Source organism: Salvia hispanica, chromosome 4 (genome assembly GCF_023119035.1).
Source record: "Salvia hispanica cultivar TCC Black 2014 chromosome 4, UniMelb_Shisp_WGS_1.0, whole genome shotgun sequence".
NCBI classification, from domain to species: domain Eukaryota; kingdom Viridiplantae; phylum Streptophyta; class Magnoliopsida; order Lamiales; family Lamiaceae; genus Salvia; species Salvia hispanica.
The window spans coordinates 31,373,653-31,400,802 of record NC_062968.1 but is presented as its reverse complement, the minus strand read 5'-3'; the positions used below and the strand labels follow the sequence as shown (position 1 = coordinate 31,400,802).

Genomic DNA, 27,150 nt, shown 5'->3' with positions numbered 1-27,150 from the left:
TTCGCCTACATCCATCTCTGTGGGATCGACCCTTACTCCATTATACTAGCCAGTAGAAGTGGGTTGAGGTATTTTTGTTGACAAGAGGTTTTAGGCACAGACCCAACGACACAGCTAGGTCTAGGTACCCTCCTGGCCAATTGACACGCACACACAAGAGTCGCCGCCCAATTAAAAAAAAAACCTCGTCTTGTCAAATGGCGCCGTTGCCGGGGATGGATGGCGTATCATGTGCTTTTGTTAAGAATTTTGGTGTAAATATTGTAAATAAACTTTTTTTTATTTTTTGTGTTCCGCAGTTTAAAGACACTGAGTCCAACTGGCTAAGGAGAGAAGGGGTAGATCCAGTCACCACTCATTCAGGATTAACCACTGCCTTGCCTGTTGACTTGGATGCGAGCATTGAGGAAGATTGTTGCACAACCATCAAGAGTGAATCAGAATCAATATCCACAGCTGAAGAGGAGAATGCTGCCGAGATGGCTGAGGGTCCAGACCTCGCATCTGAGGCAGTAGGAGATAAGAGCCCAGCAGAGCCGATAAGAGAACCAGAGGAGGAACCCGCCAAGCCAATAGAGAAGGGGGAGTCCGAGAAAGTGATGGAAACGGAACCACAAGTCCCTACTGCCCAGTCTGTGGCAGAAAAGTCAACCTTGACGAAACCCGAACCGGTAAAGTGGAAGTTGGTATTAAGTGATGAGCCGAAGGAGAAGCAGAGGCCGACGCGTGTATCGAAAAGATACCTCGGGCATGGGATGGCAAAGAAGACAGGGGCAACCACTGCATTTAAGGCAATGGAGATTTCGAGCGATGAAGATCAGGAGGATCCTACAAAACCTGGGGAGAATCCCGACTTGACTATTGCCCAGAAGGAAAGCCACCCAATTACAGAATCAGAATCGCCTACCGCTACTAGCCAGGAAGAAGGGACTCCTACAAAACCTGGGGAGAACCTATTTGAAGGGCCAAAAGAGGAGGCGGTCGTTGAAGCCCGAGAGCGCCTGTCTACTGCCCAGGAAGAGATACCAGCACCAGAAACCGACGTACATGAAAAGCAAGACAAAGAGGAAAGATACAACCAAGAAAGAAAGAGGAAAGGCATGGGGGCAACAAGGAAAAAGGAGACCAAGAATTCCAGGGAGGTCCTAACGGCCGTTATCATCAGGAAACTGGAACAATGGCCCAAACTGATATGGAGCAAGGACCTCTCTAACCATCGTCTGCGGCCCATGGAAAAGAGGAAAATCATGGGATCAAGAATCATAAGAAAAAGAGAGTGACACCTCCGATGATGTACCACGTGAAATACCCAGCACAGCAGCTACACAATGCACCACCCCAAGGAGGAGCCGAAGGAAGCAATGACACACCCCCACACTGACCAGTTAGTTTTTCTTTTAGATTTTCGTAATTTTTAGTTTCTTTTCTATGTGTGTCAGTTTTATGTTTATGTGTTAATACGTTTGTGATATCATGCGTATACCCCTTTTCATAACACTTAGCCTATTTCATAGTCTAAGTGTGAGAAGGCTGGGGTTTACACCATATATGTGTTTAGGTTGTTTAGAAATTTTCATTATGTTATGTGATTTTGTTTGGTAAGTATTATATCTTCTCTCACTTAGCCTATTGCATAGTCTAAGTGTGAGAAGTTTTGATATATAGTATGTTTTGCATATCTTGTTTTTGTTCTACTTTGTCTATAAGTTCTCTATGTTAGTTACTCTTGCCCCACTTAGCCTATTGCATAGTCTAAGTGTGAGAAGTTTTCATATGTAGTATGTTTTCCATGTGTTATGTATTTTTCTATGTTTTCTGTGTTTCTATGTGTTTGATACTAGCCATCATGTTTTCCACTTCACTGAGCTACTTGAGGGCAAGAAAGGATGAAGTGGGAGGGGGGGAACCTAATGGCCAGTATAACTGTATATATGTGTTGTCACGTGTCGAGTCAGTCCCTAGTAAGTCAGTTTAGGTTATGTTTTTTTTAGGATATGTGTTGAATGAACGGGCTTAACACTCAATTGTTTTAAACTAACGGTGAGGGGAATTGATGGAAATAAAGCATGCTAAAAAATGGAAACTACCCCTCCCAGTAGATCCTAGTCAGTACAGATGATGCGAGTATGAGAGAAAAGCCCAAACTTAAGGCCAGATACGAAAGCCCTCTTAAATGGTGAGTTAGAAGCCTAAAGTGGAACTACTTTCCGCTAAACATATAAAAAAAAGAAGAGTGGCTGCCACATGATGTCTAGGGTGAAGTGACCATGTGTAGAAAAATCCTAAGGGCAATAGGAAAACCCCCCTGAAAAAAAATAAAAATAAAAAAATAAAAAAATCTTCCCTTAGAACCCTTTTTTCTAGCCCATCTCCTTTAAACCCCCGATATAACCCACTGGCCACCGGGACTGTGTGTATGAAAGGCATGGCAAAGAGCTACTGATCAAGAACAAGGGCAGAAAAACCAGCCGGTGAAAGGAGCAGAAAAAAATGAAGAAAACTGACCAGGAGGAAATACTTGGTCCCAAAAAAAAGGAATAAGGGTGGCAAAGCCACGAAAAAGAAAAAAAAAGAAGAAAAAAATGGAGAAAATGGCCTGGAAAAAGTATCCGGACCACACAAAAAAAAAAAAGAGAAGAAAGAATAAGGGTGGTGAAGCCACAAAGGATGTCTACTGACCAGTTGGAGGCCAAATTGTGAAAAAAATCAAGCCAAGCAAGAAGAGATGCCAAGCGCCCGAATACACACAGCTCCTCCGCATCAGAATAAAGTAGTATTATTTTGAACCTTAGAGCCTTAGGAACATCCACCCCAAACGTTACAAGCCCAAAGCCCCGTTACAAGCCAATAAAGACCCTTAGGAGCCGCACGTGAGATCTATGTCCGAAGCATCAGTGGTTCAGCATTTTAAGGGAAACAGTCCTAACATCCCTGGTGAGGAATGAGTGACTAAGCGAATCTAGTGTTTGGCCGAGGGTTTGGGTAATCTTGACGAGCGGATGTACTGGCTAGGAAGGAAAAGGGGGGCGGCGGAAATTCGAGGCTGCTTACAGCCGGATTGAACTCAAACTTGAAGGGAAGAATGGTTGAAAATATAGCCTATTCAATGTGTTTTAATGTGTTTTCGTTTATGTGTAATTTTTCTTTTAGTGTTTTTTCTATTTGCATCAAGGTTTTTAGAGTGTTGCGTCTTTTGTTCTTTTTAGTTTAGGTCGGTCAGGGGAGGTAACCAGGCTTGTGAACTCAACTCATTATTTTTATTTGGCTTGTTTCTTCATACTTGAGGACAAGTATGTGTTAAGTGTGAGCAGTTGATGAGTCTCGTTCTAGGCCTTGGTTACTGGTCAGTATAACATGCTTTATTTGATAATATGTGCAAAATAGTTGCTAAAGTGTGCAGGTTGAGGTACTAAATCAGGAGGAAAGGATCAGAAGGAATTGGCATGAAAAAGCAGCAAAAAGTGTGCAACTGGCCAGTATGAGCAAAAAAAGTGCAAACTGGCAATTATGGGCAGAACAGGTGCAAACTGGCTAGAATGGATGCTACGGAACTAGACACGAGAAGGAAGGACTTACTTGGAACAATCATCTACTAAAGAGGGGCGAAATTGTCATTTCGCATGAAGAGGCAGCCCTAGAAATTAGAGCAAGCCCCCCTATAAATAGGAGTTGAACATAAGGAGGAATCACTTTTTGACTCATCACTTTATGATCACTTGGGACTTATCACTTATCACTTTGAGAACACTTTTTGGGAGAATAGCTCCACTAGCTCTAAGTTCCACTCTCTAAATCCGGCAGTCTGCCATGAAGATTCCGGCCACTAGCCGGCGGGGAGTCATCATGCCTGAATCATTCCAGCCGCCGTAGTCCAGTTCCAGTTTCAGAAGAAGCCATCAGCCATTTACATGCTTTCTTTTAATGCTTTCTTAGTTTAAGAACTTATTTCACTTGCATTTGTCTCGGATTTCAGTAGTTAATCTGTTTAAAGCATCTTTTGTTTGAATGTGTGAATGAAGTTAAGTTTTTATGGTTTTATTTGAGTTTCAGCTTTGTTATTGCTTTAAATCTCTCTAGTTAGCTAAATCTGATAGTTTTATGTTGTTTAAGTGCTTGAATGTGCCTAGCTTAGTTAGATCTAATCTTTCCTTATTGTGTTTACAAGTTTTAATCGGTTTAAGTTTCTAAATAATGCATGGAATTCGTTTCTGTTTGTTTCTGTCACTCTGTCCTGTTGACCAGTATGCGTAAATCTCAGGTTTTCTTGCTTTCGTTCTCAATTTCAAGTTAAATATTGCATTTACGAAATTTTGAGCTTGAGCATTCATCAATGGAGTTTGTTAGATCTGGTTAGTTTAGCTTGGTGAAGAAGAAAATGTCACAATCAAAGATATGTTGCTTTTGTTACTTTTTGCTTTTGTACTTGCACTTTTTTCAGCTTTTCTACAAACCCAGCAGCCAGTCTGCCAGCATATCCTTTGATTCCCTTTACCTTTTGTTTAGGCATTTTTAGTAAGTTTCGTCTAGTAGCTTCTCATATGCATAACTAGGTGTCCAACTTTCACATTCACGTACACATCCAGTAGCATTAAGCATTTAGTTATTTACTGGTCAGTATAGGTAGAGTCTCATTTTAATTTTACGCCTAGGTAGAACTCAACCCCAAAAGCGTGGTAGCAAACCAACCCTTCCGAAATGTCTTTGCAATTGCACTTCGCCTACGAACCCAGCAGCCAGTCTGCCAGCATATCCTTTGATTCCCTTTACCTTTTGTTTAGGCATTTTTAGTAAGTTTCGTCTAGTAGCTTCTCATATGCATAACTAGGTGTCCAACTTTCACATTCACGTACACATCCAGTAGCATTAAGCATTTAGTTACTTACTGGTCAGTATAGGTAGAGTCTCATTTTAATTTTACGCCTAGGTAGAACTCAACCCCAAAAGCGTGGTAGCAAACCAACCCTTCCGAAATGTCTTTGCAATTGCACTTCGCCTACATCCATCTCTGTGGGATCGACCCTTACTCCATTATACTAGCCAGTAGAAGTGGGTTGAGGTATTTTTGTTGACAAGAGGTTTTAGGCACAGACCCAACGACACAGCTAGGTCTAGGTACCCTCCTGGCCAATTGACACGCACACACAAGAGTCGCCGCCCAATTAAAAAAAAAATCCTCGTCTTGTCACTTCATCAATGTAATTATGCGGTTCTTGTTTTCTTCAAATATACTACTGCGAAATTTGTACAATTTTGAATCTTTCTTTTATCTCTGTCCAGCTTGTAAAATTCAATCATAAAGTACGAAGATACCAAAATATATTTAATAATTAAGAAACAAAAGAATATACCGTCTAAAATTATAAATTGGTGTATTCAATTTGACATAAGGAAACAATCTTGAGGGAAACGAAGATACTAATATATGTGGAAATAGGAAGTTTTATTAATGAGAAAAGAAACGAATAATTAAAGACGCAGATTGGGGAGAAATAAGCAAGTAGATTTACTTAGTGAGGAATTCGATATGCAGACGGAATTGATCAGCGGCGGCGTCGTGGCGGGAGGCGAAGCCCTTAACGGAATCCCCGACCTTGAGTTTGTATTTGTCGAACAGCATATGTCATTCATATGACTAATTTAATGTGTATGGCTAGCTTTCAGTTGTCCAATTAAAGTGATCCAATAAAGATTAAAGTTTGGGCTAAAGTGTATTTTAATTGTTATGGAAATAAGTGTAGATACCATAAAGTGATTTTCTATTTGATGAGGGACCGAATAGAAAATAGAGGGGTTTATATTTAATATAAATATAAGCTAGGGTTATGGTCCTAGACGTCAGAAGAACGTTCAATATCTCTGTATTCTCTCGGCAGACTATTGTGAAGGACGTCTCTGATCGTTTGGAAGATCCATAGCCGCTGCAAAGCAATTCCGCCTTTCAATTTGTTATGGATCAAGGTACGTTTCCGCTCTACAGTTTATGCTCCTTCTCTGTCGTTCTCGGTTAATCATCATAGAGAGCTTTATGTAATTGTTCATTCAATTATTACAACAAGTGGTATCAGAGCCACTCTATTGATGATTCTCTGAGAAGTGGAAAAGGAGAATTAAAGTTTTATATTTTCGTGTGTCTTTTGGATCAAGAATTCAAATTTCTTGATATTAGGGTTTGTGGTTATTTATTTAATTTTGGTAACCACGATGCACTTTTATATGAATAATGAATTGATTTGTTTAGTTAGGTTGATTTCATGAGAAATTGATGTTTATGTACATATTGGTTAATGAATTGATTTGTTTAGTTATGTTGATTTCATGAGAAATTGATGTTTATGTACATATTGGTTAACTGACGTGGTGGATTCCAAGTTCTTATTATACTGGAATTGATTTGGCTGTCTGTGAAGAATTGGCCGTCGCCTCTTTAGGATGAATTATTTGAGATTTGGTTTGTTTCCTTTCACAATTCCTGTTATTATGTATGCTCAAGGTAACTTTAGCAAGAATGAATTGCGTATGGGTATATAATTATGCGCTAACACCGGCCGTGAAAATATTTGGTTAGTAAATCTTTTTCTTTTGAGTTGCTATAAAGGAATTCTTAATATTTGTTTTGCTTTTGCAGTAAATCCTTTTGCACGCTGATGAGAATCTTCAAAATTAGCCCAAGACTTGTTCTTGTAAAAGCAACACAACTAAAAACTACAAACTAAAAACACTACAACAATAACATAAAAACACATTACATTGAAACTTAAATAAATAGTACATTAAAAAGGATAGGTGTTCCATCCCACAAAAAGATAGAACAAAATAGAATGGGCGAGGGGGATCGAAATGGAAGAAATTGAGGAGAGAACAAATGACCTCTTGGAGACCGAAGGACCTCCACCAAAAAGATGATGGCAACCCTTGGCAACTTTCATCCAAGCAACCATTTAAATCGACTCACTCGCTAGCTTCACGACACTAGGGTATACTTTCGTTCGAGCTCCGCCACTAGAGGTATACTCTTTCGAGCTCCGCCCCTAGGGTATACTCTCACTCTAGCTTTGCCACTAGCTATATGGTGCTAGTTGTGAATTTACCAAGTGGCTAACCCCGAGCTAACCACAAAGTAACCATAGCCCGGCCATGAATTTTTCCAAACATTCATCTCACCCAACATGGAGAGGGACACTCACAAAGGAGCCACTCTTTTTCTAAACTCAATCTAATCTCTAATCTATTACAAAAGATACAAAAGGCCCTATTTATAGATGTGGGAGATTGGGAGATGAAAAGTCACTCAAACTAGGGTTGGAATATGAAAAGACACTCAAAATAATTCAAAATCCCGCCTTTTGAATTCTTCTCGGACACAAATCACCCGGTCGGGTGTTTTCATGCAACAAAACACCCGCCCGCGTGAACTTTCTGGAGCCTCCTTTGCTTGACTGCGTGACTTTCGTTAAATGACCATAATTTCCTCATCCGAGCTTCGATTGAGTTGTTCAAGATACGCAAGCGAAGCTGTTTCGACGATGAAGGCAATGGTAGTCTTTGAATAGCATTTTGACATCATATGGATAGGCGAATAGTTGCTCAAATCTGACCCTAGTTGCGGCTTGGCTCATTATCACCTCTTCACCTCACTTTCCTTGGTTTAGCTTTACCCGGATTTGCATCACACGCATAATTTGGTTGATGTTTTTGGCAATCAGTTTTTGGATTCTATGTTTTGAAGTTGATTGCAAATATACAGATGTATGTACATATACACTTTGGACATGATTTTAAGGACTCATGATTATATGTGTTTGATTATGTATGATGTTAATTCTACATATATTGAGAATATAATTGTATATTTTTTTAGGCGATTATATTTTGTTCTCGCTTATTATGTGAATCCATAAAATTTAGGATTTGTGTTTTGTAGATTTGTTTAGTTGTTTTGATGTTGCTTGTGGTTATCTATGTTTGTTAATTTTGATCTTGGGAACATCAAAATTTGGATTTTGTCGATTTTAGTGAAAATCGGATTTGGAAAAATTATATGGAATCCCATTAGGAGTTAGCAATTTGTGATTTACTAGGGAGTTACAGGGCTGGCCGTCAGGATTCAGCGACTTGCTGAGTTCGCGAGGTATGTGAACTCAGTGACTCGTTGGCTAGCCACTGTGTTCCAGAAAGTTATCAACGACTTGCTTGCAAGCGTTTGTATTCAGTTTTAAAATTTAAATTCAATAATTTTGGTGCATCTCATGTTCCTTTTATTGATGTGTGTATTTTAATGTGGATATTAGTCGGCCCAAAGGAAGATTAATATTTGGCACGAGATACACACACATTAGGTGATAAATACGTGACAATTATTCAATTTTCATGTAAGTAGTGTGATGCCCAAAGGTGGACACTATTTGACATGATATCATTGTCAGTGTTTGATCACTATAAGGAGGTTGTCACTTGCAAGTTCACATTACTGTCAAAAGACTTGATGTGGATGTTGTGCTCGAAACCTCGTAATGTTTTACTAATATTCAAAATAGATTAGTCGAAACATGACGTTGCCAAAGTAACCTCTCTTGTCTAGATTTCTTTATTGAGAATATTAGGACGGTGACGTGTGTGTGTGTATTTTAATGCGGATATTAGTCGGCCCAAAGGAAGATTATTATTTGGCACGAGATACATACATACCTGTGGTGATAAATGGGTGACAATTATCCATTTTTTGTGTAAGTAATTGTGATGCCCAAAGGTGGACATTACTTGACATGATCTTATTGTCAGTGTTTGATCACTACATAGAGGTTACCACTTACAAGTTCATATTACTGTCCAAAGACTCGGTATGAATGTTGTGTAGGTACCTCAAGATGTTACCATTTTATTTGAATTTTTTGATGTGAGCATGACAATTTATTTGGTTTTGTTCTCTGTTCAATTATGATGTCTGCTTCTGCAGTTTCTTCCAACATGAACAATATGTCAGTGTTGAATGGGTCAAATTTTAAGGATTGCGAAGATTATATTTTGATTGCTCTGGGTTGCAAGGATCTGGACTACGCGCTAAGGATTGAGCAACTTACTTCTCATACGGACGGTAGTACTTCTTATCAAAGGAGAAAGTACGAGAAGTAGGAATACTCGAATCGTGTAAGTCTACTGATCATTAGCTTTAGCATCCCAGAAGCCTTTCGAGGCACTGCATCTAAGTATATCACTAAGGTCAGTGAATACCTTGCCAAAATTAATGAACGTTTTGTGAAAAACGATAAGGTTGAGACAAACGTGTTTGATCACAATAAAGTATATAAGGGCAAGGGCAATATATGGGAGCACATTATAAAAATTTCTCACGTTGCTTCACTTAAACTTGAATTCTAAAGACTTGCTTGTGCTTTTGGTGTTGCACATTTGGTCAGTATCTCAAGATATAAGTAAATGGGGTTGAAAAAAAGTATATTGAGAATGCTGCTATGGATGCGGGTTTATCACAAAAGTAACAACATAAGGATGATGATAGTTGTTTATTTTGTGGTAAACATGGATATAAAAAAGAATTGTAAATATCACGCATGGCGTGCAAAGGAAGTTACAATTCTTGTTTTGGTCTGTTCTGAAGTTAATTTGGCTTCACTCCCTAATGATATTTTGGTGGGTAGATTCTGGTGCTACTGCTCACATAAGGTTATCAATGCAAGGCTGTCTGAGCTACTGAAAGTCAATTGATGGTGAAAGATACATCTATGTGGGATAAGACAATCGATGGAAGTATAGACTATTGGGCATTGTAGATTGTTATTAAACACTGGAATTTTTCGGTTTTGAAGGATATTTTATTGTACTGTCTTTTAGACAAAATTTGGTTTCTATTTCTACTTTGGATAAATTTGGATTCTCGTGTTCATTCAGAAATAGTAAACTTCTTCCTTCAAATAATTCTAGTATTGTGGGCACTGTTTCCTTGAGTGCATATAACAATCTTTGTATGTTCAATTGTGTTACTTCATATTTAGAAGCTTTACATGTTGAATCAAAAGGGACTAAGCAAATTAAATAATGAAAATTTGGTTAATTTATGACACAAATGTTTTGGTTATATCTCAAAATAAAGGATTGTGAGACTTGTGTCATATGTTGTATTGAATACACTTATCTTTTCAGAACTTGATTTGTGTGTTAAATGTATCGAAGGAAAGCAGACCAAACTTAAGAAATTAGGTGCCAATAGAGCTATACATTTTAGAATTGATATATACAGACATTTGTGGTTCATTCACTTCGGTTTCTTGGAATGGTCAACAATATTTTATATCATTCATAAACGAATATTCTTGTTTTGAGCACCTATATCTAATCTATTAAAAGTATGAGGCTTTAGACAAGTTCAAAATATTCAGGGCTGATGTTGGGCTCCAACTCAACAAAGGCATTAAGAAATTCAAATCTGACCGTGGTGGAGAATACTACGACAGGAATGACTACTCAGGTGAACAATGTCAAAGACCTTTCGCCTTCTATTTGGAAGAGTGTGGGATCGTCCTTTTGTACACCATGCCGGGATCGCCTAGCATGAGTGGTGTAGCTAAAAGAAGAAATAAAACTCTTAAAGATATGTGAAGGAGTATGATTTATCATTCTTCCTTGTCGCATTCGCTTTAGGGAGAGGCATTAGAGACTGTATCATATATTCTCACTTTGGTCTTCCAGAAAAATTAGGGGTTTTTTAATTTTATGATCTCACAAAATGAACTAATTTTTGGGACGAGAAATATAATATTCCTTGAGGATGTTTTTGGGGGGAAGAATGTGTTAAGGAACATTAATTTTGAGGAGGAGTCTGTATAGACACCTACTACTGCTTCTGACAATGATCAGGTATCAATTACTAATCATTGAAGAAGAAGCATATTAAGAACCTCAAGATGATATTGTTGTAAACATGCGGATGATATCATTTAAAGTCAATCTCAACAACCTCAATTAAGACTCTCGTCAATGGTACCACAAATTTTATGAAGTAGTTCTTTCATTTGGATTCAGAAAGAATGTTATTGATGGTTGTGTGTATCACAAGTTCAGTGGGAGCAAATGTATCTTCTTTTGTATTTGGAATCGAAAGAAATAATTTTCGACAATGATATGTTGCACTAACACCAAGAATTTTCTCTCGAAGAAATTTGAGATGAAAGATCTTGGGGAAGCCTCTTTTGTATTTGGAATCGAAAGAAATAATTTTCGATTGTCACAGAAGGGATATAGTGAAAAGGTGCCTACATTATTTGAGATGCATAATTGCAAGTAAAGAAATACCCCTATGACTAAAGGAGACAAACCTAGTCTCATTCAGTGCCCTAAGATAAATCTTGAAATTTAGAAAATGCAGAAGGTTCCATATGCTTCAGTGATTGGGAGCCTAATGTTTGTTCAAGTGTGTATTAGACCCAATTTGGTTTTAATTGTTTATATGTTGGGCAGATATTTCAATAACCCGATATGGATCATTATGAAGCAGCAAAACGGGTTATGAGATATTTATAGAGAACTAAGCATTACATGCTCGCATACAGAAAATCAGATCATTTGGAGAGATCTTTAGGAATTTTGATTCTGATTTTGTTAGATGCCAATATAGTAAAGGATCCATTTTAAGATACGTGTGTCTGTTGGCTGTAGAGCCATTTCGTGAAGAAGTATTGAGCAAACACTTGTAGCTACTTTTGCAATGACAACAGTAACTTGTTTTGGGGCATCTAGTTATTGAATATGACTGTGAAATTTTGTCACTAGGCTGCATACTGAAAGGTATTGAAAGACCGTTTAAGTTATGTTATGACAATAACTATGCAGTGTTATATTCTAAACAACAAGAGCTATGCTATGTCATAAGTTTCTTGGTTGCAAGTAAAAGTTCAGAATGGACAAATACCTATAGAGCATAAGGGAACGGATTTGATGATGACAAATCTGCTCATTAAGGGACTATCACTCAAGGTCTTTCATCGGCATGTAGCCCAAATGAGTGTTATGTTGATTAAGGGTACTTCCGTTCAGTGGGAGTAGTTTTGGTTATTGCTCTATATTGTGTTTTGAACATGTAGTTATAAAACCCATGTTATTCTCTGCAGAAATAAAGTATTATGTTTTGTCCATTATTTTTTTTGTTTGATCTCACTTTGGGAGGACCAGTTGGAAATAGGCATGTTTGATCACCTTGCATGAAATTTCCATGCTACACTCCATAATTGATTTGTTGTTGATTATATTTGCATATGTGATTACTGATGGGTTTAATCATGAAAAAATATGGTGACTGCCCTTTAGTCCTATGTCGATATAGTTGATAATAAGATTGTTCGGAAATACACTATGTAATAGCACTTTTGAGCGCTCATTCGGTTTGTACACATTTATTTTGTGTCATGTGTTGCCCAAGTGGGAGATTGTTAGAAATTTGGGCTTCCACATGACTAATTTAATGTGTATGACTATCTTTCAGTTGTCCAATTAAAGTGATCCAATAAAGATTAAAGTTTGGGCTAAAGTGTATTTAATTGTTATTAAAATAAGTATAGATACCATAAAGTGATTTTCTATTTGATGAGGGACCGAATAGAAAATAAAGGGGTTTATATTTAATATAAATATAAGCTAGGGTTATGGTCCCCAGACGTCAGAAGAACGTTCAATATCTCTGTATTCTCTCGGCAGACTATTGTGAAGGACGTCTCTGATCGTTTGGAAGATCCATAGCCGCTGCAAAGCAATTCCGCCTTTCAATTCTTATGGATCAAGGTACGCTTCCGCTCTACAGTTTATGCTCCTTCTCCGTCGTTCTCGGTTAATCATCATAGAGAGCTTTATGTAATTGTTCATTCAATTATTCCAACAGCAAAGGCCTGAACTGAATCCCCAGGCTTGGGTTTGTATGTGTGGATGATGTTAGTCCATTGGTTTTCGAGAGTCGTGAAACGAGCAATTTGCAAAATCAATGTGTATTCAATTTCAAGTCCATATGCATCTAGTGTGGTCGCCTTTTGTTTCTCATCTTCCCTCAAAGTCCTCAACACCCTCTTTTTCTGCTCTGCTCCGCTGATGACATCCTTGCTTGTTAGCTCCTTTTCAAACAACAATTCTGGATTTGGGGCTTCTTCTTCTTGATTAGTGATAAAGTGGAGACGCAGGCGGCAAAGCCCTTAACGGGTTGAGTTTGTATTTGTGGAGCAAGATATGAAATTGATGTAACGAGACCACTGTATTCGCAAAATCAATGTGAATTCATCTCCATCTGCATCTGTCGTCGCAACGCTCACACCTCATCTTCCCTCAAAGCCTCCGTTTATGCGCTTTTCCGGTGATGAACATCCGCTGCTGCTTAATATCCCTTTCTGTAACCTCCTTTTCGAACAATATATCTTGTTCGATCTGCACCCTCTTTGATGAATCTTCTTCTTCTTGATTAGGGCTTTTTAAATTCTGATCATCATCATCTTCGCCTTCAACCCACATTACTATCACTTGTTTTCCCTTGCTCATCTTGCTTCACTTCTCCTATTCATATTGATTTGCTGTGTTTATTATTTTTGTAGTTGAAGAAAGAGAGCGTAATTCAAAAGTATGTATAGCGGGAGGGAAAATATAACTGCCAACTCCCTACTACTTTTCTTACTTATTTCATTTTATCTATATAGGTCTATATATAGTACAAACTCAAAACTTTTCAACACAACTTCAACAAAAACTTTTCAACACAACTTCAATACTGTTTCAATACAATATCAACACAATGTAAAATTTTAAGATTTTAATGCCAACACAGTATCAACACAACATCAATCATTGACTACCGTTGAAGTTCTGTTGACATTTTCCTGTTGATGCTTTTTTGTGATCTGTTGACATTTTCAATAGTCCAAATCATAGTTTTGAATCTGTACAATATTTAGAGTTTTCATTTAATCACGTCCCTATCTATATATTTATACCATTTCATCTTTATAGTACTTATTACTATTTCTACGGTTGTTTCGAGTTACATTATAAAATGAAATAACTAGTGCTGAAAAAAAAAAATTATAAAGAACGTCTAATGATATTTTTTTAATCACACTAATTCAGATTTCTATATACAATACCCACATGACTTAAAAATAATTTGGGCTTCTAAATAAAACTTTCAATTTTCACACTAGCCCGTTGCCCAAAAATGCGCATACAATTTGCTCGGGTTTTAATTAATCCTCCCACATAGTCGATCTCGTTTTACTTCATATATATGTACATTATATCGCATAACAGCTGCTATTTTATTCTCCACAAAAACTACAATAAACCATCCACCACAAAGAAAATGGCACAAGTATACAAAATTATGTCTAGTAGAATAATACAAAGTTACAAATATACAATACTACAAATTATGGCTGGATTAATATTTAAAGCTTAGCAATGGCATAAGCAGGTAACAGTCCGCCATTTCATCGCTGATCGACTCTAGCTTCGAGGGTTCCCACTGCAAGACCAGGAAAAACAAGAAAATGAGGTGTCTTTAGCTAAATCTTCGTTTACAGATATAATTAAAATGGCTGTCCACCTTAGGATTTCTGTCCTTGTCCAAAATTCGTACTTCGTTTATTGGAAAGCACACAGAGACAGCAAGTTACGAGAAGGTGCATTGGTACCTCTATGAAATCCTTGCTAACTTCTCCCAGCATCACATGACAAACCATTCTCAACTAACTGATGCCCTGTAGCCTTCCTTCTCTAATCTGGAGAGCATGAATACACAGAAAAAGCTTCTGATGTAGTAGAATAATATGAACTAAGAACGCTGATTGAACTGTACCTCATATTCTTCAGTGACTGTATGGTGGAAGGGATCCAATCATCCTTCTTTTCAGAAGACACCCTTTCCTAGAAACACGAAATCAAACTACATGGATAGCTTGAGCAAACAAGTACTAGTATGCCTTATCCCTTACAAGGGCTGCAATAATATCTTCAACTGTTCTTCTAGAAAAGCATTTGTTGATGATGTCCAACCTGCAGATACCGGTGCATCATAATCAGATTTGAAAATCTGGTCTATGGCCAGGCTACTAAAGTAAGTACAAAAGAAATCTAGTTATGCAGAAATTCTGGATTATAGGAGGATGCATATACTAACATAACAGTAGGGGAGTGCCGAATTCAACTATATTCAGAAATCCGGGAAGGTTTAAGAAATCCACGGCCACGAATGGCTAGGAGCAAAGATATGGAAACATGAGCAGATACACAAATATCATTCGAATTAGCTTATAAAAGATCTGTATTCGAAAATAATGTTCTTAGACTGGTTAACCAAAGCATGCAAAGCAGACTGAGGGGATAGCTCATAATCAGAAAGGAACGGAAATATGACCCGTGGACCCATTTCCATAGGAAGCTGCACAAATGTTGACCTAATGGACATGAAAACATGAAAAATGTTTCATACTATTACTTATATCTGTTATATTTACAACCAAATTTGAATGCTCAAACTCATAATCCACCATTTTGTATCAATTTATATGCATATAACTCATTAAACTAATAATCAAATTTTGTATGGTAGCCTCCAAATGCGACCTAACAGTCAGACTAAAGGAGTTCATGAGGCGTATCCATTTATCTGAGTGAGAAGCGAAGGAGATACAAAGTTGAAGTGATCTGAGAGTAATGGAGGAGTGGCTGACATGCCAAATATGCTCAACAAATGGCGGCCTTCTCCAACCCCCAAGAAGCCATCCATGCTGGTTCAATAAAGTATGTATTCGCGCATCTGATGATTTCATTCATCATTCCTTTATCCATTTTTTGTGCTTTTCTGATTTTCTGTAGGCTGAGTTCAGTTTCTCGCTATTCTATTGTTCCCTCATTTTATACACAAATTACAGCTGTGATTGCAAAGTGCAGTTGCTCTATGTATTCTGATTTGTGTGGTTATTCTCTTTCTAGTAAAAAGGATTATATCTTTGAGCTGCTGCTGGCAGATTTTTATGATTCAATCCAATTTGTATCACAGGGTAATGGCGATGATCTAATCCGTTGTGTGTAGTGTTGATTGTTCTGTGTGTGCTAAAATGACATTGCTTCTGTCCACTTCTTAGAAATGCAGTTGATTTTTCGCTGCTGCAGCCACCATATTGTTTCACTGTGGCTCAGATGGAAAATTTAGGCATCTTTACAACTTGTTACGAATTACTGGATCTTTTGCGGTTTAACATCTCTTGTGATGTTCAAATCCTGTTTGAGATCCTGTCTTTTCTTTGTATTAAAGGGAGGATAGAACGTAGTGAATTGTATCTGTCAAATTTCTGACTCTGTTAATTTACTTTGTTCGAAGTGTTGAGGTTTACTGTTCTCATCTCTATCAGATGATTTTTTATAAGCCTGAAAATGACAAATTATTTCTCTTACGGGTGGAGCAACGGAGAGCAGTCCACTGCTTTAGCAACTGCTACTGATGCTACATTACATGTACCTTAACAAGTGTGCTCTCATGTTTTTGTATGTTATCATTGGTGAAGTAGAAAATTCAGAAAATGAGAATCAGTGAGATGTAAATAAACATAAATTAGATGTGATAACATAGAATGTAAATTGTATATTGGCAGGCCTTATGCCGTTATAAACTGTTTCAAGATTACATTAGTCTCTGAAAATGAGCACTTCCTTTCATCTAGATGTTTGACCAACTGTATTTTGTAGGAGCTGTATGAGTGGAAAGTTTGGTTTTGTCTCTCATATGTGCATCTGGAAGACGTACCCCTGAGATACTCACTGAGATTAAGGTAAATATCTCGTTGCTTGGGTGGACAACCTTTTGAGGTCATCGTCTAACTAGGAAGATATCTTTATATTTGCTCTTATCTAGTTTATAATGTGGTTTGATGCAAAAGCTCTTCTTTCCTTTCTTCATTTGTTTTTATTTTCTTTTTTTGGGGCAGACACGGTACCATAACAGGCCAATCGTTGAATTTGAGCTTGCAGCCAAGGAACAAATGAAGATCACTGAATTACGTATCTCCAAGCTATTCACAGCTAATGCAACTTCTGCTTCCGCCACCAAGACCCCGAATGATGCGGATGTGGTGACAAAAGCCAGAGGTTCTGTGCCAGATTGGCTATTTCCGTTTCTAATCTTTAGTTTATGCTGGTCCATGTTTTACTTGGTTTCTTCTCGTGTTTTCGAGTTTCTGGACCCTAACTTACTGGAACACAAAGAACTTCAAATCGACTATTAGTCTGTGCAGGTTGTGGCAGTAGATTGTTCTCAAAATACCCCTGGTGTGGTTTATCTCTGAAATATATTATAGAAAGTTGATAAAGAAGAGTCTCCATACTTCTTGTTTAGACTATCAATATGGTTTTCTTTTCCTTACAACCCTAACTTATTTTGTGAGATAATTGGCTTGCGACTTTTACACACTATATATAATAGATGAAACACAATAAATTGTTAAAAAGGAGGAAAATGAAGTTGTGTGTGTGTGTGTGTGTGTGTGTTTGAGAGAGAGAGAGAGAAAGAGAAAAGAGTACTATATGTAAGAAAATTGAATGCATTCAATGAAAATTTGCCTTCATACATGAATATGCTTCTGTTGTGAATTCTCTATATATTATAGAAATTGTTAACACCAGAATTGTGTAATGTTTTTAGTTATGGTTTCAGATTTCCCTGAAACTCGTTTTCTCCGACCATTTTGTGCGTGATCTTCAAATGGTCTGATGATATCTGTTTATAACTGCAGAAGATTGCATGAATGTGATTGGAGGCCATTTGAACACTGCAAAGGAGCCTCCTGAAGCCGAGCCCTCAAGAGCATTCACAAGGACGCGGCCACCAATCACGACCCACATCCTCGATGTAGCTCGTGGCACTCCAGCTTCTGGCGTTGATGTGCTTCTGGAGATGTGGGCAGACAAGCAATCACGGCCATTATTCGGTGAGGTGGATTCAGGTTACTGGAGATGTGGGCAGACCAGGTCGAGTACAGACAGAGACGGGGGGATGGACAGTTGATGGGCATGGTGGACGCTCTGAAGCCTGGGATATATTGGATTAGCTTCGACACAGGGAAGTATAACCCTGATGGGTTTTTCCCTTATGTGGGAATAGTATTTGAAGTGAAGGAATCCCAGAAATGGGATCACTTTCATGTTCCTTTGCTGCTTTCTCCATTCTCGTTTTCCACGTATCGCGGGAGCTAGATTCTAACTTTTCGTCCAACTAATAATGTATTTCCTCCGTTCCTTGTTTATTGAGTCATTTTCCCATTTCGTGAAGTTCTAAGATAATTGAGTCATTCATTGGCATAGTATATTTACGCAACATTTGTACGTTGTACATTGATATTAGATATGCCATGAATTCCCAATTGTTGTCCACTCTTTTAAAATCAACTTCATTGGCAGGGAAAAAAATTCTCTATACCTATTTATAGGAATAAATGAAAGCATTTTATACTTCAAATAACTGCCCAAAAAATTCATTTGCACGCTTTTGATTCAAATTGAAAAAAAGAAAAGGGTGAAAGTCAAAGATTAGCGAAAATGCAGGCCATCAAGGATAAGATTACTGACATGAAGGAACTCCACAAAGCAAAGGCTGAAGCAAGAGAGGTTGAAAAGGTAAGGAATTTTCTATGTTATGGAATATTGATTTTACAATTCATATAAATTTTGAATCTGCATGCTCTTCTCGAGTCGATACAATAATTTCACGTTGTGTTTACGTGAGATCCTTTTTCGTTTCCGTACGACAATAATTTTTGTGCCGGATTGTGTTTATATTTTTATTAATTTATTTTCTAATTAGGCACGGATTTGTCGTTTCGTGTCGTTATCTGTGTTGGTTATACGATAACAACCTGAGTGTCACGATTTGAGTAATAAGGAGTAATTGATAATGATTGAGTTGTACAGGCAGAGAGACAAGATGCAAAAAATCGACTTGCGGTGGTTCATCAGGTGGCGAAGGCAAGAAAAGCTGAGGCGGCGATGGATTATCACGTCCAGAAAGCCGCGGAAAAGGCAGCGGAAGTACAGGAAGATGTTGCCTCAGGCGGCGCACAGCTGCCCTCTGCAGAGGAACTCGATGATAGCCTCTCTTACAGCCAGAACGAGGCATCAGCACCACCGTCTCAGGACCTTTACAGCGGTGGAGCCCACCCTGATTCTGGCCATGACAAGGCCGCTTTCGTCGACGTCCCCTTCTCCCCTGACACCGGCGCCCCACCATCCCAGAATGATAGGCTGTAGGCTGCACATTCATTCACATATCCCCTTTATATATAATTGAATAAACTTGTGCAGATGCATTGCTTTTTGCAATCATCCACTATTATTTTCGATTTTTATTCATTTAGTTGGTGTTGCTGGTTCGTTTGATTTGTTATTTGGCATTAGGGATGATGAAAATGTGCTTCTTCTGTATTTGTGTATTAATTGGATTTTATTGAAGATAATCGTTGTGTTTTCTGTCTGAAAACTATTGAACATCTCTTATTCGGTTGCAAGTTTTCAAGTATTATTGTTGTGATCGATGAAATATCCCTTCTTGTTGCATAATCAACCAAAAACATGTTTTTGTATTTACATAATGGCACAAGCATTAGGATTTTCATCACTAAACAACTGAGGAGCGTGAACATAATGTATGAAATATGGAGCTCCACCATCCTTTGCTTTCACCTCTACTTTCTCAACTTCCTTAAACTCCTTAATCACAGTGGTTTTCTCCTCAACAACCTTAACCACTTTCTCTTTCTTCTCCTCTTCTTTCTTCTTTTCTTGCACAATTTCTGCATATTTGTGCACCTTCTTTTTCATGTATGCCTTCAGCTTCTCTGCCTCTATCACTCCTTCGACCATTATCGTTTGTGCTTTCATGTCTGTCTTAACATTATGTATACCTGCAACAATATTAATCTGTAATCATATTTCATTATTATTCACAAATGAATTTCTATGATATATGTGTTGTAATTTTTGTACCTCTGTGCATTAAGAGTCGCCTACGTGCTTCCCTTTCGCATTGATCGCAGTGCAAGAACGCCTTCATAGTGATTGCTCTTATAGCTTCCTTCTGATGTTTTTATTAAAAAAAAAAATGTTATTTAGTATAGCTATCATAATTAATTACTAGTAGTACCTTTTTCTCATCTTCCTTGGATTTTGTCTCAGAAACTAATTCAACTTTTTTCTTGCTCCATTTTTGGAGTCTGGTGTGAATCTTCTTGGCATCAATGGCCCCTTTCACTGTGATTTCACCCTTGTCAAATTTTGCTTCAACTTTATGGACTCCTGATCATGTTTCATGAATATTGGTTGAAAATACTCAATTGGTGTATTTATGGAATTTAGATTCTACTTTAGTAAGTAGAATTAAAACATAAGTTAATTACCTGGGATTTTTAAGAGGGGCTTTTGAATGTCATGTGCACATTTTGGGCAATGTAAATGTGCTTTGTAAACGGCTGTAATCACTTCAACTTTCTTCTCTTCTTTAGCCATATAGTAGGAGTTTGCAAGAAGCAAAAACGCAGAGAGCTGAAATGAGGATGGGAAATTAGGAAACTAGTGTTAGTGTAGTCCTAATTAATTTGCTAAATTGTTCAAATTGGTTGGTAGGATTTTATGCATATGGTTCACCAATTTGTGGAATCAACAACCACGAAATTCTTGTTTAGTGTTATATCTTTGAATTTTGCAGCTACAAATTTAGGAAATACTAGTAGTTTAGATAATGTCTCGTGTTATAATAACGTGTTCGCCTTCATATCCCATTTTCTACTGCCTCGTGTTTTATCTTTTATGTCTTTTTCCAGTGCCTAATATATTAACCTTCTTAGACAATAAATTAAACAATACACCTAATAAGACAAAACTAGATTTAAGCATTAATTTAAAATTATTCATCATCCATGTACCTCTACAATTCATTTTAAATAATCCTTTTACGGATATACTTCATTTCATTTAAATTAATTGGATGTTATTAGCCCTTTTGAGTGTTGGGCCTAATTTTATTTTTTCACTTTGTTTGGCCTTCATTGAAATTAGTTGTTGCAAGTTAATAGATAAAGGTAACAGGCACATGCTTTTTAGTTATGCATCTAATATAGTTTGGTGTGACTACCAAAATTAATGTGATTTGCTAAGTTGGTTGATTGTATTATCAATTCCAGCGAACAATTAACTAATCGTTGCCTATTGACGGGGGTGCACTCATTTCCATTACGTTCGTGACAAGTATGCAGGTAGTTGTAACTATAGATTGAAGTTTTGAATTTCTATTTCATAATCTTAACTCTTATATAAATGAATATCAGTATAGGTACCTATAGATTGGAGATTTTGTTTTTTTCTTTCTAAATCCCATTTCTTATAGTATGTGTATATTAGTATTGTTGTTAAAGGTAGTGTTATAGATGGGGATGGGGGAGTGTTAGGGTGCCACCACCTCTTAAAATAACACCATACCACCATTTCTAGCCAATCATTTGTACACGTGAACGAATAATAAGCTGCCACGTGGAAAAAAAAGTTCTGAAAAAGACGGCCAACAATATTTTGTACACTATACAACAATTTTTCTTGACCAGCAATATCCAACACGCTATACAGCAATCTACACATTGCTATGTGTAGCGTTTATAATATTGTTGTGTAGCGTTTATAATATTGTTGTATAAGTGGTGTCACGGTTTCACTTTAAGAGGGGTTGTCATTTTAAAACAAACCCATAATTCTGCATAATTATATACTAAATCTCAGCAATTAAACAAAAAATGAAGGATGAGATTGAGTTATAAATTTTTAAATTTATAAATACGGAAGGGCGCGCTAGTTTATTTTAGAAAATTTGGATTTTTAAAGTAGGATAAATAATTTTAGATAACATAAATATCATTTTTAGATTTTTTTAGTTCATTTAGAAAATGTGAATATTAAAAACATGAAGTCATTTTGAGAATGTATTAGTTTTACACACTTATGATTTGTTTAAAATGAGCTAAAATGATCTTAAAATGAACTCATTGTCTTGGCATGAACCAAAATGTCTATAAAATGGCCTTCGGTTTCCGTCCAATCTCATCCTTCCATTTTTCGGATCTAATAGTTGAGATTCGGTCTTTCATTTTGCGGTCCTTATACGGGCTTTAATTATGCATTAAGATGTGGTTTTTTTTTATCATTATCCTATTGGAGATGCTTTCTTTTAGAACTTTTCTTCAAATTGGAACATGGAATTATATTATAGTTTACAAATACATTAATATCAATTGGCATAACAAAACATATCAGGAATTGATATTCATGAATCAGCTAACTGATACTCAATCCATCCACGAAAATAGTCTCATTTTTTTTTCATTTTGGTGTGCACAAAAAATAGTCTCATCCAAAAAAATGAAAAGTTTCTCTCCAATAATTAACACTATTCTATCTATGTTTTCTTTTTTCCCAATCATACTTTATCCACCTTTTTTTCTTTTGTCCCTTACTTTATTCACTTTCTCTCCTTCACTGTCCTAATTCACCAATTTTTTAATAAAACGTGCATCGTCCACCCATGAAATTATTTTTAATGAACGAATGGAGTGTCAGTGTATTAAAAAATTAATTCAATTTTCAACTTTTAAAGTTCTCATTTTAAAAAAAAATTCACTTAAACCACCTATCTCATCCTATCAGCATATACATATAACATAATTTTAAAATATGACTACAAACTATTCCTAAGAAATAAATGGTAATTTCAGGCCAATGTAGCTAGGACCTGGAAAATTTATTAGCCAACATTGTCAGAGGTAATCTAACCATAAAATATTGAGAAAATGCATTCTTTTAACTACCTAAGTGAATTATACATCAAAATGATTGACTACGGTTATACGGCACATTATGTGTAATTGAATTTACCAGCCGGCTAGTGTTTATTTTTTCTGCAAAACCTGCAGATCAGAACTGCTATCAGTGGCCTAAAATTACGGCACAACTAATAGAAAAAATAGGCCATAAAGTATAGCCGGTTTCAACAATCTTTTACTAAGTGATGAACTTTTTATTTTCGTTTATTTTATTTTATATATAGATCAATAGCTTTTTAAATTAATTAATTGTGAAACCTAGCTCGTACAGAGAGTTAAATATCCAAACACTCCACTCTGCCTACCTATATATCGTGCATATATATTGATATATATCTGGTTTTTATGGCATACAATACAGATCATAATTTAATTATGTTCCAAACTATGATCAATGCTTCTCTCTTACTATAATTTCTTAATATCAGCATGCATGAGTCAAATATATTAAACATAAATATTTTTATGAAATTTAAAAACCATTTACGTACTATAATACAATAACCGGATATTTTTATTTATTACTACAATGCAATCGACTCAAATGAATTTGGAAGTGTTTTAACTCTAATATATGGTTACTCCGTCCGCAGTATAATGGCCTGTTTTGACTCAATATTATGTTGATGATTATCCTCACATTCCAACACATGTCTTTTTAACTTGTTTTGTATTCTTTCACACGCTCCGTGAAAAACTTGTCAAAGGGCCACCCATTTAGAATCGTATAACTAGGCTAAGGACACTTAAGCTTGGAAATTTTCTAAGATGGGCGTTAGAAAAGAAGATGAATCTTGTATGAGTAGCACCTACGTCACGTCTCTAATAAGGTCTCATCGAATATGAAATCTCACAAATTCATGTTTTGGTTCATTCGTGTTCATCTTTGCTTAGGAACTATAGAAGTCACTCCTTGTTCATATCTATGCAATGATGATCACTCTCTAATTTTAACCCAAACATTACACATAACGGTAATTTTCGCTCAATCTCTTTCTTGACCTAATAGCAAACAAGTACTATATTAGTAACTGTATTTCATTCGTGAAGGTACATGTGCATCGCTAGAATCTGACACATTTCAAATTTATACCTTATTTTAAAGCATACAAAGTTGAGTTTTATTTCAAATGTATGTATAAATCTACAAGCGAGGGCGGATCTAGTAAAATGCAAAACTAATATATGAAAATAGAACACTTAAAATTGAGTAAATGCAAAATGTGAAGAGATCACGACGATATGTGAAAACATAAAACAAAACAAAAAAAAATATTAAAGTATTTTCAAAAGCTCAAAACTTTCGCTGTCGAAACAAGAAGAAAATATAGCGAAAAGTAAAACTAGACTATTTTAAGAGTAATATGTTTCTGTCTTTGACAAATTAAATAGTAGTAATACAGAAAAATTAAAACAACCTATGCAACAGACGAATAACACTGGAGCTAGAAAAGGGAATCTATTTGGTACTCCATAACTATTAAATTATTTGTGCACTGCTCTAATTAACAGTTAGCCCTTACTGCCGGCTCAACTCACATGGACTATAGAAATTTGGTCAATTTTTCTTATTGAAAAGAAGCATATATAGTCTATTTCATCCGAATTCAAACTTCACATCACTTTCATAGTTATAAACAATGTAATCAACCAACCTTGTGAGTTATAGTTCTCAGATTCTTTTCAAGCATATAGTTTATCTATGCACATCCAAACTCAAATTAATACTACTATGAAATTGTCCGTTTTAGACATAATTTTGTTTTTGAGACAATTTTGAAAAGATCTCTTAGCTAGTAGTAATGGAGTTAGAGTTGCAATAACAAGAAAATTAATATGGTCTCAAAGTGTGTATACCCCAAAACTTATTTCTCAAATCAATTTTTTGTTCTGAAATGACTTATGAAGAAAACAAGACCTAAATTAATTGAAGGGAACAAATTTGTGTACATGGATGATGACATCTGACCTTATAAACCCTAATACGGCTGCGGCCGGCCGGCGGAGTTCCCAGCCCATGCACCCTCAATGGGGAGCTGCTGCTGCCCATTAAAGAAAGGCAGATCAGGGAACTGGGCGGACGCCGGCGGCGGCTGCTGCATCTGAATATTCCCCTCGTCCTCGTCCACCAGGGGCAGCCGCTCGTACGCCACGTTGGTGAACGAGGCCGCGATGATGATGACGGGGCCGGACGCGATGAGGGCGCCGACGACATTCCCGCCGACCACCTGGCCCTGCCCGCCGGCGAGGTAGATGGTGAGGCTGGTGGCGCCGGGGGGCGCCGGCGGCGGCAGGAAGGAGCCGGAGAGGGATAGGATCTCGAAGCAGCCCTGGAGGGTGGCGGCGGGCTGGCGGAGGCTGACGTTGGTGACGGTGCCGGTGCCGCTGAGGATGCAGATCCCGCGCTGGCGGCGGGCGGCGTAGGCGGCGACGGCCTCGAAGACGTCGCAGCCGGAGGCCACCTCCAGGATGTGGGCCCGGAGCGTGTTGGCGCTCTCGCGCGTGATTATCACGGGCGGCTTCGGCTTGTTCTTCGACCCCGCGGGGCGGCCGCGCTGGCGACGCGCGACCGTCTCGCCGGATGAATTGTTGTTGGTGGTGTCATCGTCGGAATCGAGGGGGCGGTGGAGGTGGAGGTTGGGGCGGAGGAGGGGAGAGGCGAAGTGGGAAGGTGAGGTTAAGTCCAACCCAGCCATACATACACTAACACTCTAGTAGAGAGGGATAAATTACTTAATAATAATACTAATATTGGAACAACAAAAAACACTATAATAAACGAACGAAAATGTTTTTATAAGTGGGATATGAAAGCCAGGCGCAATATATTCAAACGTTGAGCGAATTGAAAACAGGGGGAATCAAGTGGGGAGAAGGGAAAGATGTTTAGAGAGAGAAGAAACAACTGATGTACAATTATTACTAAAATAAGTGGAATAATTTAATATACTAAATATAAGTCTTAATTCTTTTTTACAAATAAAATAAGATTATAGTAATTTTAATATTTCTAAATTATAAAATGGATTATTTTTATTATGAACAGAGATATTATTATCACACTATACTAAAAGGGCATAACAAATGTGCAAGATTGTTTATTGTATTTAGTAATTACTATTCTATAGAAATTTATAGCTGATAATGAGTACCCTAGTCATTGATTCGTCGTCAGTTAATTCTCTGGCCTGTTATATTATATAGTGGAGTATGAATTCATCGTGACATTTTTCCGAAATTATATCTATTGAACTATTCGTAATTGCTGTCACAAAAATAAAATTTTTAAAAAATACTATCTTCAAATTATAAAACTAAATTATTATACATTAGCTAGCGTCTAATCAATGCCGACGCTTTGCTGCCTAATAATAAAATAATAGTAACAATAATGTTGACAAATTACGTGTTCTTTTTCCAGGATAACAATATTTTGTTTCTTAATTTTATTAGGTATCTTATTTTTAATTTTCTATTTAAATTATGTTATAAAGTACTTAAAATTTTGTTCTATATATTAGTATATCACTGTTAGTATTTTATATATATAAACTAATCTTATATAAGAACATAAAACTAGAGATACAAAGGAACTTTTTTAAAATAACTCGTATACTAAAATTTAGGGTACAAATAAAAGTGTTCACAAATTTATCAATGCTTTAAGTCTTATAATTTTATTGTATGCGTATTCTTAAAGTAAACAAACATTCAAACAATTGAATCACAAGATAGAGACTGAGAGTGTAATGAATAATAGTATTATTAAGTGCTATTTTTATTCATGTGCGCAAGAAAAAGATGTCATTATGATAATGATGCACACAACATCATGTAACGTGTGATAAAGATCTCTCTCCGTCCACCCCAACCACATATTGTTATTTTAATGTATGTGACTTTAACTCAAAATTAATACAAGAACAAAAGTACAGAAGTAAAAGAATAAAAAAAGGAACTTTCATTTAAAGACCTATTTGACATGGTAATTAATTTTGAGCACCACTTTGATTGATAAATTAATGTTCTAAGATTATATTGTTATTATGTACTTATCAAATTATTATTTTCAGGAAATTGACAGTTCATATATTAGGAAATAATAGTCGACCTCGTTTCCCACATCGTAAGAAAATAATAATGCTATTGTAGCGTCACATATACAGATATACTACTATAGTACTTTTGAAAATCAAATAAAAGTACTCCCACAAAAAGTATTAATAAATCAGTTTGAAGAACAACAGCCAGAAATAAA

At 36.8% G+C, this 27,150-nt stretch overlaps 3 protein-coding genes and 1 pseudogene across 3 annotated transcripts; 2 read left to right on the top strand and 2 right to left on the bottom strand.

Moving 5' to 3' along the window:
• Window positions 1–16,413: 16,413 nt before the first annotated feature.
• Window positions 16,414–18,228, top strand: LOC125220904 (annotated as a pseudogene).
• A 287-nt stretch (window positions 18,229–18,515) lies between these two features.
• Window positions 18,516–19,478, top strand: LOC125218729. The gene is made up of 2 exons (XM_048120467.1): window positions 18,516–18,648; window positions 18,943–19,478. Exons 1-2 carry the CDS (start codon window positions 18,571–18,573, stop codon window positions 19,276–19,278), a joined length of 414 nt encoding a protein of 137 aa, XP_047976424.1. The 5' UTR covers window positions 18,516–18,570; the 3' UTR covers window positions 19,279–19,478.
• Window positions 19,479–19,587: 109 nt separating this feature from the next.
• On the bottom strand, window positions 19,588–20,604 carry LOC125217838 (heavy metal-associated isoprenylated plant protein 4). The gene is made up of 4 exons (XM_048119390.1): window positions 20,424–20,604; window positions 20,171–20,322; window positions 20,014–20,104; window positions 19,588–19,931 (listed from the first exon to the last, which is right to left on the bottom strand). Exons 1-4 carry the CDS (start codon window positions 20,530–20,532, stop codon window positions 19,612–19,614), a joined length of 672 nt encoding a protein of 223 aa, XP_047975347.1. The 5' UTR covers window positions 20,533–20,604; the 3' UTR covers window positions 19,588–19,611.
• A 4,115-nt stretch (window positions 20,605–24,719) lies between these two features.
• On the bottom strand, window positions 24,720–25,732 carry LOC125219655 (AT-hook motif nuclear-localized protein 23-like). Its single transcript, XM_048121692.1, has one exon. It carries the CDS (start codon window positions 25,586–25,588, stop codon window positions 24,872–24,874), a length of 717 nt encoding a protein of 238 aa, XP_047977649.1. The 5' UTR covers window positions 25,589–25,732; the 3' UTR covers window positions 24,720–24,871.
• Window positions 25,733–27,150: the final 1,418 nt, after the last annotated feature.